Raw genomic sequence first — 19,142 nt, forward strand, 5'->3', positions numbered from 1 at the left:
TCCCCCTACCACAAAAAATGTCTAAGAAGAATGTTACATAGACTGAATAATGGAGAACTAATCAAATGGTCATTTAGTCTGAATGACTAACAACCCTCCATGCTGTAGATACAGTTTGTGTTGACTGTTGGAGAGACAGCAGAGCCAAGAGGGGCCTCTTTCCCTCGATTGTCTCCACTAGTGTTGTGACACAGATAAACCCCTGGCTGAAGTTCGTGTGTTCTAGCTGAGAAGCATGTTGACGCTGTGTGTTTGTGTTTCAGGATAGCGGTGTTCTCCATCACAGTGCTTCATGATGAGAGGATCGTGGTCGTGGCAGAGCAGCGGCCAGACTCCACTGAGGAAGACAGCTTCCAGTGGATGAGCCGAGTTCTGCAGGTACACACACACACACACACATTTATGTACAGTATATACACAGTACAGACCCAGTCAGGCAGTATAAAGACATAAACATCATATCCTGAATGTTATAAACAGATAAGACATACACAAAGAGACTAATGGCTATTATAACCTCCCAGACACAACTTAAGTCTGGCGACAGTCTATATGTTTTTCTTACTGTCAGCGTATAAAGACCAAAAGCAACAATAAATGTATCTACTAACAAGTCTGTGTGCTGCCCCAAATACTCATTCATCCGCCGCTGTAAATAGTCCCCAACAAATTCCACTATTTACTCCTGTTAGAGCAACGTTTGATAAAAACTACAGTGAGAAGCTGTTTTAGGAAATTTCTGAGCTTTTTAAGTGAAACTATATATTTGTGTTTTTTAAAGATTTACATCTTCAGTAGGAACCAATGTGTTTGGAGCTTAATGCCACAGACAGGGTAGAGAAGTTGGAAAGTATTGAGAGATGGACTAACACATTGTTGGTTTTGTTTTTTTCATGGGATTTGTTGACAGTAAGAAAACTATTGAATAACGGCAGCCTTATCCTTTAACACAACCCAGCTCAGGAAAGCTGTCACTGTGAGGACACACACCAGACAGACACATTTTAACAGCCACCTCAAAAAGACACAAAACAGCTCACACACATTCTTTCACACCACATTTCTGTCTCTTTAGCTCTGTCAGACTCACACACACACACACACACACACACACACACACACACACACACAATATATGATACTGTGCTGTGCATTCATACTGCGCATGAACAGATAAAATCTCAGTCCGAACTCCAGCTCCAGATCTCTCTAAGCCGGCGTGGAGACTGCGGTGAAACTATAAAAGCCGTCTGCATTTTTACGGCTGGTATAAAACCAAATCTCTTTATTCGTTTACCATCACAGATACTGTCTGGCTGTTTTTCCATTCAGCTCGTCTGGTTATAGACACACTCAGCGTTTTAGATGGAGGCTGAGATGACAGGGTGTGGTGTAACATTATGTGACAGCACTGGGGAAAGATGTGCGCGATGGGCCCTCTGGGCTGCTATTTAGCATTCATGTTTGGTCAAATATATTGAAAAATACTGCAGCTGATGGAAAATATATAGTTTCAACATATAGTCAAATAGATTTCCTTTAGTTGAGCATAGCGTTAGTTCAGGCAGGCCACGATGTCAATCTCGGTTCACAATCCCAGCTGCTTCGGCTGACAGCAGCCGATCTCAAGCCAGCCCACATCAGTCTTGCTGCTGCTCTCCCCGCCTTAGGCTTTCCACGTATGCGCGAAGGAAGGGCCTCCAACAGAGCCATATACCGCCAAATCTAACGTACTGCAGATCAAATAAAAGTTACTTGTTATATCAGATGTTAATATAATACTAATTCAATTATAATTTAATATAAGGCATTAATGCTGTAATTGTAGCCGCTGGCAGTAATTTAAATCTGATTTTAAAAGATAATTTCACAGTACTGTACATGACTGTCGATCAATTTTCATTCAATGAAAATTCAATCATTTCAATCAATGATTAAAATATTATAATATGCAATCATTTAGTGCCTCTTAAAGTTACTTCATTTGTAAACGAATTACTCTGAAACACATGCATTTGGTTAATAATATTAATAGTATAAGGAATGAAAGCGTGATTTATTTTTTTCAAATAGTAATTCCTTTTCATTTTAGAGGGAATCTTGTTTTGTTAGATATCTATGCACATGCAGGTTTACAAACACACACACACACACTTCTAATTTGTTGATATTTCTGTCATTTATTTCTATACCGCACATTTAAAGAGCCTCATCAGTCCTTAAAGACACAGTGAAATGAACACTTTAGCTTCCTGGAAAACTGTGAATCTTACATGGTGACCTCATACTGCACTAGTAGGCATGAATATAAAATCTAACCAATAAAGCCATCGCTTATGTAATGCCAACCTCCTTCTGTCAAAACAACGATATTGCAATTGGTTTACATTGTCGAATGATCTCTCACTGTGTTGCGTCTCACCCCAACAGCCTTTTTCAATAGGAATTAAGGAACTAAAGATGCCATTTCATTCTGTCTTTTTTCATTTCATTCAAGTATTTTCCCAACACACATATCAACTTTCCAGGCGATAGACGGTATCCATCAGGTCGGGGTGTACTGCCTGGCTCTGGTGCCCTCCAACACTCTGCCCAAGACTCCCCTGGGTGGCATCCACCTGTCAGAGACCAAGCAGCTCTTCTTGGAGGGGGCGCTGCACCCCTGCAACGTGCTCATGTGTCCGCACACCTGCGTCACCAACCTGCCCAAACCCCGGCAGAAACAGCCAGGTAGAGGATGAACGCCTATGTGATGGTGTGATGGTACATGGGTGGACCTTTAATTCTAGAAACATTTCTTGGAGCTCATTGGAGTTGGAGCCACAGTTTTTCTGGTTAGTTAACATTTGGTGGAAGACCAGGGAAAAAGGTAAATGTAAGATGGTGAAAATCTAATACTAAGAGTTTGATGTAACTTGGAGAAATAATTAATCTTTCTTCAATACACTAAGTAAACACAGGTGCAGTTAGTTTCTCAAAAAGCAATCAGCGACATGCTATGCACAATCGTGAATTATGTGAGCAATGTGAGGGAAGTAAGAAAGGTTGGAGATGCAGTCTCCTCTAACCTCACATACTGTGTCCTCTTTTTCCTGTCCTCCTCTCCTTCTTCGTATGTTTTCTTCCTCCTCTTCGTCAGAGATCGGTCCTGCGTCTGTGATGGTCGGGAATCTGGTGTCGGGGAAGAGGATCGCTCAGGCCAGCGGCAGGGATCTGGGACAGATTGAAGACAATGACCAGGCAAGGAAGGTGTGTGTGAGAGGGGGGCTGCTGGTTTTCACCACCATCATCATCATCATCATCATCATCACACACACATATACATATAATGAGGCCTTTGGATCCATTTTGCTTCTTGTTCAGCCATCGTGGTTTATTCCCAGTCACACTCATCAATCATCAGTTTGTTATGCTGTGCTTACATTTCACATCACCATTTCAATTCTTTAGATTCAAAATGAAAAGTGGCCTTCTTCCTCAAGTTTTTTTTTTTTTCCCACTATAACTCGACATTAAAAAGCTGTAAATAAAGCAAAAAGGACAGTCTGATGCCAGTAGGTGATGGCAGCGAAAGCTAGAGAACAGGCGGAGTGCGATTAGATGCTTTGGCAGCACTGTTCATGTCGTATTTGTGCCAATAAAAGTGAGTAAAACAGGAGAGCAAAGTCAGAGAAGAAATAAAAACAGAGCCAGAGAACAAACTGGAAATACGAAATAGAGGTCGTAAGAACAGACAGACATGAAGAGAGAGAGCATGTGGACGAGAGAAAATGAGAAATAAAGAGAAAACACAGGTTAGAGAGAAAGCAACAAAGAATAATTTAAGTAGAGAGAGCGAGCCCAGGAGTTATAGAGAGCAACATGCAGTGTGTGTTACTGACAGAACTGATTTTCCTCCCTTCTCTCGTCTGAAAATGTCATCAGTAACAGCGTCAGACAGCGAGCGGCTGCACACACTCTGTAGACTCTAATGAGAAGAGACAGGCCCCAAATAATAACAACCGCCACCTCCACCGCAGCGCACTGGGAGGCTGCAGCAGCCTGTGTCATCAGCCCCACGCTGCTGGTCTGCTTGTTTGTTTGGATGTCACCCAACAGTTGATAAACTTTGTTTTCTGGTGTTTTCAAAATCTTGCCAACTAAATTCCCCAAGCTTCCTCAAACTGTGACTTCTGACCCCTCAAAAAACAGTGTTGCCAGGACATGTTAGACCAAGCAGGTGACAGCAAACATCATTTCTGCCCCAGCGTGTCTCCTTGTCTGTTTTATAAAGTGGTTTAGTGTGTATTCTTGCCTTTATTTGACAGTTAAAGGAATTTGACATTTGGGGAAATACACTTTCTTTTCAAGAGTTAGATGAGAAGATCAATACCATTCTCTTATCTATCCGTTAAAAATGAAGCTACAGCCAGTTAGCTTAGCTTAGCGCAAAGACTGGAAACAGCTAGCCTGGCTCTGTCCAAAGATTGAAAAAAAGTTAGACAGTATTGAACCCAAGAAATTATATGTCCCTTTTCAGTTCCAGCCAAACCCCACAGCTGCTGATTTACATGCTGTCACTGTGTCAAGCAGTAAATCATATCTTGTTCACATCACAAACATTCATCAAAAGCTAGATATTAGGCCCATGTACGCCCCTAACAGTCCTTACCGCAGCAGCCCGGGTTTGAATCCAGCCCGTGGTCCTTTGCTGCCTGTCATCCCCATCCCTCCTGTCTCTCTTCAGCTGTTCCCGTCAAATAAAGGCAAAAAGCACCCAAAAATAATCTTTAATAAAAAAATAGAGACCTTATTAACCGGATGTTGATAGACACACCTGCCCTATTTTTCAGATGTTGCACCCTGAAAGGCCTACTTACCTTAAAAGTTGACCTTAGGATCAATGCAGGAGTGTATAAAAAGGAAAAGAGAGGACGGATAAAGAGTCCTTTCATGAGGAAACAATTTGCCTGTAAAACCATCCCGGTCATTATGTAAAGGAAATTTAAAGATGGCAGGAACTTGTGGAAAATGTGTGTAGTGATGAATCTGAGCTCTATTTTGTCTTTTCTCTGTTGCTTTTGCTACAAATTTTAATCAACTAGCTACACATGTTTGAATTTCTCGATCACTCAGTAGAAATTCTGCTGTTATTTTTGGTGATGTTACTGACAGTTGAACACATGAGAACATAATGAGGGGCCTGATGCTTAAACTACGACGTTGCATGTTATATCTGCATAGTATAGCAGCTGTACTGTTGACTGTCTAAAGTACAAACCTGCAGACTAATCTTAAAAGTCTCACCACTCATTTGGAGGCAATGTTGCATCTAATCAGATTTTGACAAATCTGCTCTGCCGTTTTCAAAATTCAAGTGAAATGGAACTAATCATCCAAACAGGATGATCATATTGGTAATTGTTAGCTCAGACGTGGGCTGCATCATCTGTGCAGAGCGCCATGTTTACTCTTCCCTGTTGTTTAATCGACTTCGGCAACTTTTCTCAGCGGATGAAGCGGTGGATCAGTGGTCCTGCAAAATGAGTTTGTGATTTAGGAATGATTGTGAATTTGATTAAATTCCTCTGGCAGGCGAGGTCTACGTTGTTGTTTTTCACACGGTCAGAAGGGTAAGCTTCATTCGAAATGAAATGTGTGATTTGGAGATTTTGTGTGAAAATGCAAAATCTGCCTCTACTGTATGTCTTTTGAATGTGAATCAGGTTTAGAGGATGAACTCTGATGATTTCTGCTTTTGGCTCCCGCTGCAGCTTCTCATCATCAACATGGCCATAAGCTCATTAATTCATTTCTTCATCTATCTGTTCATTCATCCATCACTGCTTGTATAACTCCACATTTCTGAGGAACCCCTACCTCCCCTCCTCCATGTCCATCTCTCTGAAAACCAAGCCCTCGGTGTGAATGAGCTCCTCATACTCTTCAGACTGTTTGCTGCTTTTGCAATTGTTCCTGTGTTTATTGAAATGTCCTCTCTGAGTGAAATGTGATTTACTTTGAATGTCCTCTCAGATTCCTCCTCTGATAACATTAATTTATCCAGGGAAGGTTGACTGAGCTCCTACGCATTAACTCAGTTTAACACTTGGACTCTGCAGTCAGGAGTTTAACTGTATTTCTGCAACAGTTTAGTTAACGGAAAATTGCTTTTTACTAACTGCTGTTCCCATAATGCAGCATCCTGCTACAGCTGGAAAAAACTAAAAACATTTATTTGATATAAAACATTTTTTAACATGCTACGTTATATTTAGCTAAGATAAACTATAACAATCAAGAATTAATTTCTGGGATTGCAGATCAATTCAGAATCATAGAGGATTCACAGTTCTTGCTTGAATTGTTTGTTTTTTTCCCATCGTCCCCGGTGAAAGAGCGAGGGCTTCTGTTTAGAGCTGCCATGTTTCACCAACGTGCAACAAACATACAAACCCACATTCACACAAAATAATGTAGATCAGAGTGCAGTGCAGTCATGAAAACACCTTCTTTTCCGGGGAGGTGTGGAAAGACATTTTTGGCGATGTTGGAAATCATAAACTGGAAAAGAATTTCAGTACACATCAGACGTGACAGATTAATTATGTCCGAGAGAGTAAGTGTGTGAGGATTGTTTTTTTTTCTTTAATCGTCAAAGGTCACTTTAATACAATAGTCCCTTTTATTTTAACACCTTTAGCAAAACAGAAAGTAATGTTGAAACTGTATTTTTCAGTAAGCAGTTTTTTGTTTTGCTAAATTAAGTAGACATTGAGACAGACTTCCAGTGTTGTGCAAGTTCACACTTCAGCTAGCTCAAAGTTCACGTCACAGAGATGAAAATGAACTAGGTCGAGTTAATTTCTTCAGTTTCTTTTTCTTCACAAAACTCTGTGTTTGACTTGGGTGGAGGAACTTTGCAGCCGTTGGCTCGTCTTTCCCTTCACTCATCACTCACTCACTCGCAGATATTTCCCAAGACTTCACATTCGGTTCGGATGCTTCAGCTCGCTGTGGCGTTTCAAAAATCTGTGACCCAAGACACCGGCATGCCGTAAAACACACGTGCGTTCATGTTCATTACCTGCAAACGGAGCATGTTCAATGAAAGCAACTCTTTTAGCGCGTTCATGCGCTACACTGCAGACTTCATTTCACTGACAAAAGATTATCTCCACTCATCTACCTGAACCCTTCCTACAACCTGATTGGACAAACACACCACTCACTGAAGCGTCATTGGTCTTTGCTTCCGACTTTCAAAATTGGAAAACGTGATTGCTGCTCTGGAAATGTCAAATTCCCCCAAAATGATCCACTGTTATCAGTTTCAAAATAAACTGGAGGGGAGAGATAGCAGCCACGCAGAGAGGAGAGGTGGCGACTCGTGATTAGATAAACTCCCCATGATCCAATGTGTGTTTTCTAGTTTCATTGTCAGCATGGTTCAACAGATGCTGCTACAATGTTTTAACGATTCTGTTCATGTAAATTTAAGTGACGTAAATTCTATACCTGCCAGGCGGTCGACGTGTTGGGTTTCAGTGTATTAACATGAGAATTCAACACCGACACTCACAAACTGATAAAACTCTACTGTATGAGACCAGATTTCTATCTGTCACCTGGAATTTCACACACACACACACACACACACACACACACACACACACACACACACCAGATAGAAGTCCTTTGTGTTGGTGGGTTTTATCTGCAGTTTGTTCAGTCGAGCTCTGGAAGTTCATCCAGGGGTCACAGCATCTCTTACATTCAACACAAACTAAATCTGATCCTTTTTATGGTTAAAAACTCTGAAACACCAACAGGTATCTCAGTATCCCACAAAAACTTTCTTACACTCGCTTGTTTTGTTTATGATGTATTTTGCAGTCATTGGATTTTAAATAACAACAATTTAATGTCATCATACAAGTATTTTGGTAAGATGTTTTTGGTAAAAAAAAACAAAACAAAACTTCTACTTCGATGTTGAATCTGTACACAGGTGGCTTCGCTCTTTAGATTAAAAAACTGTTTCTTCTTTATAAAATCTCCAAAGTTTCAAAACAAATGTTTCCATATGAGTCTACATCATAAATGGGGGAAAAAAGAGCAATATTAGTTAACAATGAAGAACATCTCGTCCGGAATGAGTCTTGTCTCGCAAGGATCTCGTTTTACTGTATTTGATGTTTCAGAAAGAGTGTTTCAGTCCAGCTGATGGAAACACATTTTTATTAGCATTTTGCAGCATTTGAGAAATTTACAATAATTTCTTTTAGTGGTTGGATGGAAACAGCATTCTATATTTCCCTCCTTTTCCGTCATCTTTTAGAGATTCTCACAAGCATTTCTCATTTGTTCGGATGCCTATAACAGCTAATGTTTGCGTTTACCTGAGAAGGACCTGCAGGAGGAGGGGGTCCAAGCGGTGTTGCCAACTTGGCGACTTTGTCACTAGATTTAGCAGCTTTTCAGACCCTCTTAGCGACTTTATTTCTAAAAAGCGACTAGCGACTTATTCAGACCATCAGGGAAAAGACAAGAAATATATTTAAATATATTAAATTGTAATTCATTTCCATGCATATATGTAAATAGTTCGTTTGTGCTTCTCTCACTCTTTCTCTCTGGATTAAGATGTTACTACATGTTGTAAATATGTAAATAGTTTGTTTGATCTTGTAAATATTTTAATATTTTTAACTTTTTTTTACTTCAAATACACGATGTCCCCTTAGTGAGTTTGTGATTATTTGGCCAAAGATTTCTCTATCTACGTTTTCTATGTCTTAAATTAAGGTGATCTCTCCCTCACCGCACTAAGCTGTATGCAAATGATTGCGTGATGACGCCATCAACATGCAAATGAACGTATTACGTCATCTGGCGACTTTTAGCTATCCCCCCCTCCAACACACACTTTACGCGCCTGTCCCACATTATTTGTAATCACTGTATAGCCGCAAATGCCCCTATATTGCAACACTTACGGTGAAAAAGACGTTTCAATCATTCCCGTCCACGCTAAGGTAACATACAGCAGGCAAACATAAAACGGGAAGAAGATTTATGTTTTAATCCAATCAAAGAGTGACGTACCTCGCTGTCTGCCGTCGTTAGTTTCTTGCTAACGCGAAGATGTGGAAGCGAGCAAAGCACGCCGATTTCTGTCCTGTTTGCTGCAAGAACCAACAAAAAAAAAGTCTTCATGTACTCCCACCATCCGAGGAAGTGAAGACCTGGTGGGTTAACTTCTTTATTTTTGATGGAAATGCCCCCACAACAAGTCTAAAACTATTAAATGCGCGCGCTAACCAATTTAGCTTTCTCAACTAAGGCCAGTAACTTACAAACCACGATTCGCTTCAAAACTGAAGCTCAAGGAAGGATCGATACCGACTTCAAATTTGGAAGCTGTAAGTTTTAGCCTTTTTTATTTTATTTTTAATGTTGCTTTACTGTTTATTTTGCATGTTAGCCTGTTGAATTTGAGCGTTAGCATGTTAAGCGCCTAATGCGGCTGGAGCAAAATGTCGGAGTTTGTAATATTGAGGGAATTTAAGACTCACAATCAGAAATACTTTATTGATCCCCGTAGGGAAACTCTTTGTTACAGCAGCTCGCCTTTACCTCAGTGCACACAGGAGAAAGTACTAAGCAAAAAAATATAATACAATACACTATAAACACTATAAAAACAGGTCAGAAAATAAATTAAGTACCAGGTGGGTATAAGTATAAGATAAAATAAGTGTGCAGTACCAAGTGGGTTTACCGGTTGATGATGATAATACAGTATAATAATGCAATGTAGTAATATAAGTAATTAGTAGTGCATGTACTGTCGAGTTAAGTGTAGCTTATTTATTATGGGACAGTGGATATTGCACAGCAGTAATGGAGGTATGAATAATATCAATAAATAGGAAAAACTAAATATTGCACAGAAGTATTACACAGGATATTGCACAATTATTTATTGTATTGCAGAGATGTTAATGATCAATGTCCAGTTTAGTGACTTAGGGTCATACAGACTGACACTTAGAGGGAGGAGTTAAAGAGTCTGATGGCCACAGGCAGGAATGACTTCCTGTGGCGCTCTGTGGTGCATTGTGGGGGGATGAGTCTTCAGCTGAAGGTGCTCCTTTGCTTGACCAGCGCGTCATGGAGCGGGTGGGAGACACTGTCCAAGATGGCGTGTAGTTTGGCGAGCATCCTCCTCTCTGACACCACCGCCAGAGAGTCCAGCTCCACCCCCACAATGTCACCGGCCTTACGGATCAGTTTGTTGAGTCTGTTGGCGTCCGCTACCCTCAACCTGCTGCCCCAGCATGCAACAGCATACAGGACAGCACCGGCCACCACAGGCTCATAAAACATCCTCAGCATTGTCCGGCAGATGTTGAAGGACCTCAGCCGCCTCAGGAAATATTAAGACTCATTTGCAGCCATTTACCAGAGTGATGGGAATCACGGCTCTTTGAAGGGATCCGGATCTTATGGATCCGTTCCTTTCCGAGAGCCGGCTCTTTCGGCTCCCAAACGGCTCTTCATTTAGTACCACTTCTGCCGGTCGCTGCTTAAGTTACTTTCTTATTTGTTGCAAGAAATAAATATGCAAGATTCTTCGTCTGCAGTGCATTGAAATTTTCTGTCATATTGATGGTTAAAAAGTGGAATATATATCGAGAATAAGTTGTTTAACATAAATAAAACCCTACTAATGAAATAGTATGGTTGATGAATAATTCCACAACTATATACAGACACATACAGTATATTTAAATTTAATTTCTATGATATAATGTAACCAAAAATATTTCTGCTCATAGAGCCTACACAAACACTACCCACAATACAAAGCAAAGAGGAATATGAATGTAATTTAATCTTGTGTAAGGAGACCAAGGCCGCAGCCAACGTATAGCTACATTTGTCCTACTACCCATAACAAAGCCATTACGTTTATTTATTATTATTATTCATTTATAATGTCTCTTTTTTTAGAGCATAAGGGGATGCTACACAGTGTCGGTGGTTTGCCATTAGCCGTGCTGTTGTTTACTTCAGCTTTCCAAAACCAGAAACTGGCTCGATCGAACAGTTTCGTACTACATACCACTATGAAAAGCAGCAGTATGTAGTAGGCGGTTCTGAATACTTTCTAACCATTGATATTATATATGTGAGATTTAAGGTTTTTTAAGAAAGTCATGGTTAAGTGGGAGGTTTTGAATGATTGCCATGTTTTATCAGATTGTGTATCACACGTTCCACAATCGGGAGATCAGTTGTGACAAAGGGCTTTTACTCTGTTTGGGCTGCTGCTTGTGTGCAGTCATGCCGCTTCAGGGCATTTTGGATAAACGCCTAAGCGTTAATGTATGAGGCAGGAAACTGAGGGAACTGGAAAGGAAGCAGACCATCATTTGCTGTTATGAAAGTTTTATGAAAGCTCAGAGTCGAGCCGACAAGCAGCTGAGTGATGTTTCATCGGGGGGAGAAACCCTTCTTTAAATCTTTTACCCCCGAGAGATTCGGGGATGCATGAAGCTGATTTTGAGAAGATGAGAGAGCGTTTCGTCAGCCAAACTCAGAGTGTCGACTACACGGGTTTTAACGGCGAAACGGGAAACTTTGGCCGACGAGGAGGAGCTGAGTGACGTTTTCAGCAGGAGAACACTGGAGGTTATATACGCCACTTAAAGGGTTCCTGCACAGCGGAGTCACTTAAATTAACAATCATGATAACTGAGGCATTAGTCTGGTGACAGCTTATATAAAACACACAGTACGGTGATCACACAACCTCACAGAATGAGCCAGTGGCATAATATGGACATTTGACTTTACTTTTTATCCTTTAGACATCATTTTGTACGTGGAGGGTACAAAGCTGAGATATTACACCATCGCTTAAACCTGCTCTGATCAATGTTTTTATATTAACAATGGATCTAATGACTGTGTGTCATGTGAAAGGTGTCCCTCGTATTATCACCAAACTCTGCAGCTCCTCTCACTTCTTAGTTTAGTCTATTTTGACCTGTTGTTTTAACCTCGTTTCCAGCAGCAGCATGCAGCTTTATTCAGCAAACAAGTTCTGATAAACCCACCGTACGCTACCTGCCCATCACCACACAGCAGACAGACACGGTCAGAGACTAGCTGGTGAAAGAAGTGGAGCATTTAGCAGCTAAAGAACCAGATATTTTTCTCAGGAGTTGGTGGAGACAAAAACGGAGCTAAAAGCAGAGTCATCAGGTGGACACAAACACGACTCCAAATCTGCTGGATGGGTAAATAAGCCACTGTTTGCTAACACGTTAGCCGTGACAACTTAATAAAGGTGATATTATGTCAGTGTTGTGTTTACAGCTCGTTCAGCTGACCCCCAAAAAAATGAATACTGCAGCTTTAAAAAACATCACTCAGTTTTGGGGTCATTACCAAAAAAAGTAATACATTGTTTATTGCATCCATAAATACAGTTTACTGACATTGTTATCAGATTGTCTAAATAGTAAGTCTTTTTCTTTGGAGGTTTTTAACAAGGACAGGGTCTCTAGCTTTAAATTACTTTCTTTTAGAATTTATCACTTTGTTTTCATTATTTTGTTGTTGCAATTCTCCTAATTCTGATATTTTTTTTACTTGAAAGCACGAAGACATGCTGAGTCTTTTGATGTATAATTGAGTATCAATAAAGGTGTTAAACATCCTGAACAGACAACCCAGTAATGTTCCCACTTTATTCCATTACACACAATACTGTTCATAAGGCAGCAGAACACAATGGCTTACTGGTTAGACTTCAGTGATAGTGAAACTATCTGCCAAAGTGCCCTTAAGCAAAGAAAACCTCCCGTTAGGTCTGTTGACCAGAAAACCATCTCAGCCATCGCTTTCACCCACCATTTGTTCTGCAACTGCATGAATGTGAAATAGAAAAAGAATCACACTTGCTTATTTCAACCCTCAGCTGGAGGAACAAAGGTTCACATATGAGCTCCTCCAGCATAATAATTCATCTCTGAACCGCCAGTCTCAGTCGGTGAAATTTGCCGTACAAATCAAGCGCTCCTAGAGTCCTGCCAGACGTGACGAACGCTGTGCGTCGCAGAGCGGAGGTCCGTTTGCTTTGCGGTTGGCGGGTTAGGACTCTGACAGCTGAATCCTCATCACCGATGGCAACGGGCTGGCAGCATACACACACACACACACACATACAAATAAAACTGACTTTCTCTGGCAGAACAAAACATAACATGATTTATCCTCCCTGCGATTCACCACTCGGCAGCAAATCTTGAAAAATTCATGAGGCCAGAAACAAACACTCTCTCTCTTGATTTGTTCTCTCCTCCCATCTCTAATTTCCATCTGTCTTCTTGTCTCTTCTGTTGTGAAGTAGAAAGCCTTGTTGCCGTACCTTGCTCTCATACCTCCATCCATATTAACGTTTTCTCTTCCAAATTAAATGCAGCCCCCTAACACTTCAACACACTGCAAGTCACTGAGCTGCCAAAATTGCATTTTATCGCGTGCTTCATCAGTATTCACTGTCAGTATTGCAACAAAGTTCCTAAACGCTAAAATATTTAGAGCTAGCAGAGTTTCTTTAATGATACCGAGGCTCAAAACGAGTGACTTCGCAGCTGCATTTCCAAGAAATTATGCTAATTTTGTGACTGAAGTCAAGTCAGCTGTAAAAAAAATGCAACTTATGACAGTCAGTGTTGGGCAAGTTACTTGAAAAACGCAATAATTTACACATTACATATTACTCATTAACCTTAAAGTGGTCAGTGGTTAGAAATGAGGACGTTTTGGTGTATTCAAAGAGAGACTGAAAAGCAGCGCCTCTCTGGCTGAAAGTTTCAAGCTTGTTTCACCACAGCCAGCATCACTGATGGGTGTGGTTGGGTGTGGTCAGAAGTGTGCTCTGTTGCACCTGTAACCACACCCAACAGTGATGTCACGGAGTCCTGGAGTACACTTGTACATCACTGCAGCAAGATGAGAAGTTAAACCAGTGGAGGTCAGCAAAAGCACTCTTTAAAATGTTCATTCGGAGAAGCTTTGTCAGAGTGATGCATGATATGTTTTACAGTCCAACACTAGAAGACTGGATTCTCCCGGTTCTTTCCCTGTTTGCCGCCCTGTTGCCTTATTCATGTGTTCAGGGTGTGTGTGTTTTTATTTGTGAATATGTGTGTTTGTGTGCCGTCACTCAGTCTCACTGTTCCCGTATTTGTTTGTGTTTTCAGTTCCTCTTCCTGTCAGAGGTTTTACAGTGGAGAGCCCAGACCACTCCAGACCACGTCCTGTACACACTGCTCAACTCCAGGGTAAGACTTCACAACACACACACACACACACACAGACACAGCCTATCATCACACGTGTGCACATACCGGCTGTGTGTATTTGTGGCAACTTGCACAAACTAGATGCTCGCACTAGTGTTAAATATCAAGAATCGAGATCCCAGTATTAGTGGGAATTCTTGCCAAGATCTATTCCCTTTTCCGTTGGAAAAATACCTGTGGGAACCTGGAATTCTTAGCAAGTGTGTGCTTGTGTGTTAGTGTACTGAAGATGATCATATGAACTGAAACAAAGATGCCTCCTTCAAACCGTATTATCACTATCAGGCAGCTGTCATAGCTAAATACTTATAAGTTCAACCTTAAAATGCTGTTTTAACAGTAAAATAACTGGATCAACTTTTCAGCTGCAGCCGTTTCTCTGTATTACTTTTCACACTGAAATAGCACTTTTTTTTTTGTTTTCCATGATTGTCCCACTATAATATGAGTTATGAACAAGGCAAATGTCCCTTATGTTGCAGCATTTGCTTTGTGTTACAGTGCTTTTTGGATTTCTTATACAGTGTGTGCAGAATGACAGAACACTTGAGACAAAAAAAAGACAGAATGACAGAGAAAGAATGATTCATGGCATATTTATTCATTTGTTTGTGCGTGAAAAAGAATAGGCATTGTTGTTGTTGTTGTTGTTGTTGTTATTATTATGATGCAGTTTGTATATGAGATTGTGTGTGAATTGGCTCTGTATGACAGTTATGTTAGTTTGCATAATGGCAATATGATCCACTGGTTTGTTTACAGCTGTTCAGCACCGAGATGCTGCAACGGAAAATATGATTTGACATCTGCTGATACACACTGCTGATTGAATATGTCAATCATCTTTCTGTGTGTGTGTGTGTGTGTGTGTGTGTGTGTGTGTGTGTGTGTGTGTGTGTGACCTCTTCCAGGGTACGATAGCCAGCTCTCTGACTTGTGTTCAGTTGCATAAGAGGGCAGAGAAGATCGCCGGCATGCTGGCTGAACGGGGCCACCTACAGGACGGAGACCACGTCGCGCTGGTCTACCCTCCAGGTGAGCACTGGCCACAGATCGGTATGAAGCTGCAACTCAATGTCCTGATGTTTTGCATGTTGTGCCTGGTGTGAACATTGCTAGCAAAATTTTCACAAGGCAGTAAAACAGCTTTGCAAACTATTCTGAACCCATGTTATAAAGCTACACTAAACGGCCCAAAGTATGTGGACACATTTGTAGTGAACTTATGGTCTGGGTTTTTCATGGTTTGGGCCTCTTAGTTCCAGTTAATGAGAATCATACATACAATTACATTTTAGACAACAGTGTTCTTCCAAATTTGTGTTTCAACATGACAACGCCCCCGTGCACAAAGCCAGGTCTATAAAGAAATGGTTTTCCCAGTTTGGTGCTGAAGAACTGTCCTGCACAGAGCCCCGACCTCAACCCCATCCAACACCTTTTGGATGAACTGCAATGCCGACTGCGAGCCAGACCTTATCGCCCAACATCAGTGTTGGGCCTCACTGATGCTCTTGTGGCTGAATGGGAGCAAATCCCTGCAGCCGTGTTCAACATCTGGTAGAAAGCCTGAAACTGAAATAGTGGAGGCTGTTATAGCAGCAGATTAATGCCCATGGTTTTGGAATAACATGTTCACAGTCACATATGGGTGAAATGTTTGGGTGTCGACATTATATGTTCACATGTCCACATACTTTTCTGTACAACAATAATAAGACTTGGGCCAAAAATAAAAGCAGACATGTGACAGAATACCTCAGGCATCTGTCATACTGTAGTGAAATGAAAGCATAGTTGCCTTTCTTTTTTTAAATGGTCAGTATTATCAAGTATACAGAGTGTTGGAAATTGAACTTGAGTGTTGAACTTGTTTGTCCAATTTGTCCAATAGATTACAAAATCTACCAGCCACAATTTTTTTTTTTTACCAGCCACTTTCTTGTTTTAACCAGTGTTCTGTCGATATGTGCTACCTATCGAGATGTGCTGCTCAGCGGTACCCACAATCTCCCTGAAATATTAAAATATAGTATTTCATCATGCTCCCCATATTCTTACAGTATACATGGAGTGAGTAGTGATGTAATGATTCTGCAGTGGGAGCATTATTTGATAAGGGATATTGCTACCCCTGAAATCTTAAATAAAGATATTATAATAGAGTATGCTACCCATATTCTGACAGTACACTTACCCCTATCTGTAATCAAAAAACATAAATAAAGACGTCATAATACTGTGAGAGTTATGTCTTTATGGGATATACACAACTGGAAACAAAGTAGAGTTTTTCGACAAGGCAGCAGAAATCGTTAGAACACTGGCAGCGGGTAACTGCATGTGAAAAATAATAAAACAAGCTCTACGATATTCAAGCAATAATCTATTTTGTTTCATAAGGTAATTATTTAAACTCTTAAGGAAAATACCGATATTCTCTCTCACACACACACACACACACACACACACAGTGGGTGTAATGCTATTTGTTCAAGTACCGGAGCGCACCTATGACGCACGCACATACATGCACGCACAAATGCTTTACAAATAAACCATCAGTACAGTGAATCATAAATACCCACCAGTTAACGTAAGCTAGCCACTCAAAGGCTACCGGCATCTACCTGCAACTTTTAAGGTTTTCTTGTGTTCTTCATGTTACTCTGCATGAGTTGACGGCGTAAATCAATCAACACACACAAATCTGCGTTGTGGAATGTCACAAATCTCTCTGTTAAGCTACTTTCATTCACCCGCCACCGTGGCTGGTAGGTTGAGCAAATTCACCCGCCACTACACAAAATCACCCACATTTGATGGGTGGCGGGTGCTAATTTCCACCTTTGGTATACATGATTTGTGCTAAATTGACTAAAACATGCCAGAACTTTGTAGTGATCCTTTAACTTGTGTGCTGGCATGTAAATAAGGACAAACTCTGTATGTTTTTAAATGAGGAAGGACACGACAAAGACATTCAGAGCAGTTCAGTCAGGCAGTCACATCGAAGAGAGCGCCGCAGGGAAAATTAAGGACAACGGAAAGAATTGTAATTTCCCTCAGAGACACAGAGCCTCGTGTCCATCACGGCAGGACGGACGCAGCCTTGCAGGAATGAGATTCTCTTAAAGCAGCATTCAATTAATCGCCTCCAGAGTCCGCCGCTCAATACTTAACCTCCTCACCTCTGTGAGTGTGTGTGTGTGTGTGACGTTTCTTTTTTCTTTCTTGTCTTTCCTGCCCTCTTCTTTCATCCCTCCTTTCCCCTTCTTCATTTTCTTTCCTTCGCCATTCTTCCACCTTGTCCTCTTCCCGTGCCCCTCCTCCTCCTCTCTTCCTCCCATCTCTCCTCTTTTTCCTCCCTCCTCCTTCCCTTTCTTGTGCATTTCTGTCTCCCTTTTCCTTCCTCCTTTCTCTCTTCCTTCCATCTTCCTGCCTTTCTTTCTCTCTCCTCTTCATCTGTCACTTGCTGTCCATCTCTTTCCCTCCTTTCCTTCTCTCCTCCCTCGCTTCTCATCCCTCCCTCTTCATCCTCTTCCACTTTTCTCCTTCTTACTCCTCCCGTTGCCTCTCCTCCCATTTTTCCCTCACACCCTTCCTCTCCCTTTCCTATCTCCATCCATATCTCCCTCTTCTTCCTTATCCTCCTTCCCTCCTCTTCCTTTCTCCCTCCTCCTCCCCCTCCCCCTCCTCTAGGTATCGACCTCATTGTGGCGTTTTACGGCTGCCTTTACGCGGGTTGCGTGCCGATCACGGTGCGACCGCCTCACCCACAGAACATCGCCACCACTCTGCCCACCGTCAAGATGATCGTGGAGGTAAAAACCTTAATCTGCCATATTATTTGTGATTTCCAAAGAGCATCTTGTCTCATGTTGTAACTGTAACAATTTGAAATATCCAGAAACTAATTAGTAACCATCGCACACTGAGCCTAAGAAATGCTAAATTCACAGCAGAAAAAACAAAAAACACGTTTCCATCACCTGTTTTAATACTCAACACTGATGCTGTATTACTGTAGGTGGCACCGATATGAAATGCCATCTGAAAAAAAGTGAGTTTAATCATTTTAATCTATCATCATTATTCTACTTTTCTCTGTCTGTAAATTTAAGACACATTTAAGTCCTAAATGATGGATATTTGGAACAGTATAACCTCACATTCACCATTCAAAGTGCAAGAGGATCCTGCCTCGTAGAAACGTCTTTGTCAAAAAGTTAATTTTCAGCATTATAGCTATGAAATTCCATATAAATAGAAGTCGCTCATGTTCAACTCATTTAAAAAGAAAAAAAAAAAAGATGGAGTGAAGGGGCAAAGGATTCGACAGCTTGCAGAAACCGGGAAGCTCGCCAGCGGTCTGGAAAAATAAGTAAAAGAATGAATGTGAGTTGTGAATAACGATGAGCCTCGTTCATCTTTTAAGAGAGCTGGCAGGAGGCGATGTAGGAGGTCAGAGCTGCAGTTACTTTGCTATAAATCTCACAAGCAGTTGAACTTAACAGTTTTGTTTCAATTTAAAGTGCGATTTAAAGTGAGGCTCACTCTTCCACACTGTTCCTTTCACTGCTTACTGCTGACGCGTTATATCAGATTCAAGTTGTCTGAACTGTATTGTGCAGGTGAGCCGGTCGGTGTGTGTGATGACCACACAGCTAATCTGTAAACTGCTGAGGTCGAAAGAAGCCTCGGCTGCCGTGGACGTCCGGACCTGGCCCCCCGTGCTGGACACAGGTACACACACACACATGCGTGCACAGGTTCTCA

At 41.2% G+C, this 19,142-nt stretch overlaps 1 protein-coding gene across 5 annotated transcripts in view; it reads left to right on the forward strand.

Annotated features, from left to right (window-relative positions):
- The window catches only part of dip2ca (disco-interacting protein 2 homolog Ca), a 234,798-nt gene that overhangs the window by 193,447 nt on the left and 22,209 nt on the right, over nt 1-19,142 (forward strand). For all 5 annotated transcript variants that reach the window (XM_044219310.1, XM_044219314.1, XM_044219312.1 and 2 more), the window contains 7 exons: nt 264-378; nt 2,529-2,730; nt 3,140-3,249; nt 14,262-14,342; nt 15,275-15,398; nt 18,066-18,187; nt 18,998-19,109. In XM_044219310.1, coding sequence (XP_044075245.1) covers nt 264-378; nt 2,529-2,730; nt 3,140-3,249; nt 14,262-14,342; nt 15,275-15,398; nt 18,066-18,187; nt 18,998-19,109 — 866 coding nt within the window. The remainder of the gene's footprint in view (nt 1-263; nt 379-2,528; nt 2,731-3,139; nt 3,250-14,261; nt 14,343-15,274; nt 15,399-18,065; nt 18,188-18,997; nt 19,110-19,142) is intronic.

This window comes from Siniperca chuatsi, linkage group LG13 (assembly GCF_020085105.1).
Source record: "Siniperca chuatsi isolate FFG_IHB_CAS linkage group LG13, ASM2008510v1, whole genome shotgun sequence".
Classification (NCBI taxonomy): domain Eukaryota; kingdom Metazoa; phylum Chordata; class Actinopteri; order Centrarchiformes; family Sinipercidae; genus Siniperca; species Siniperca chuatsi.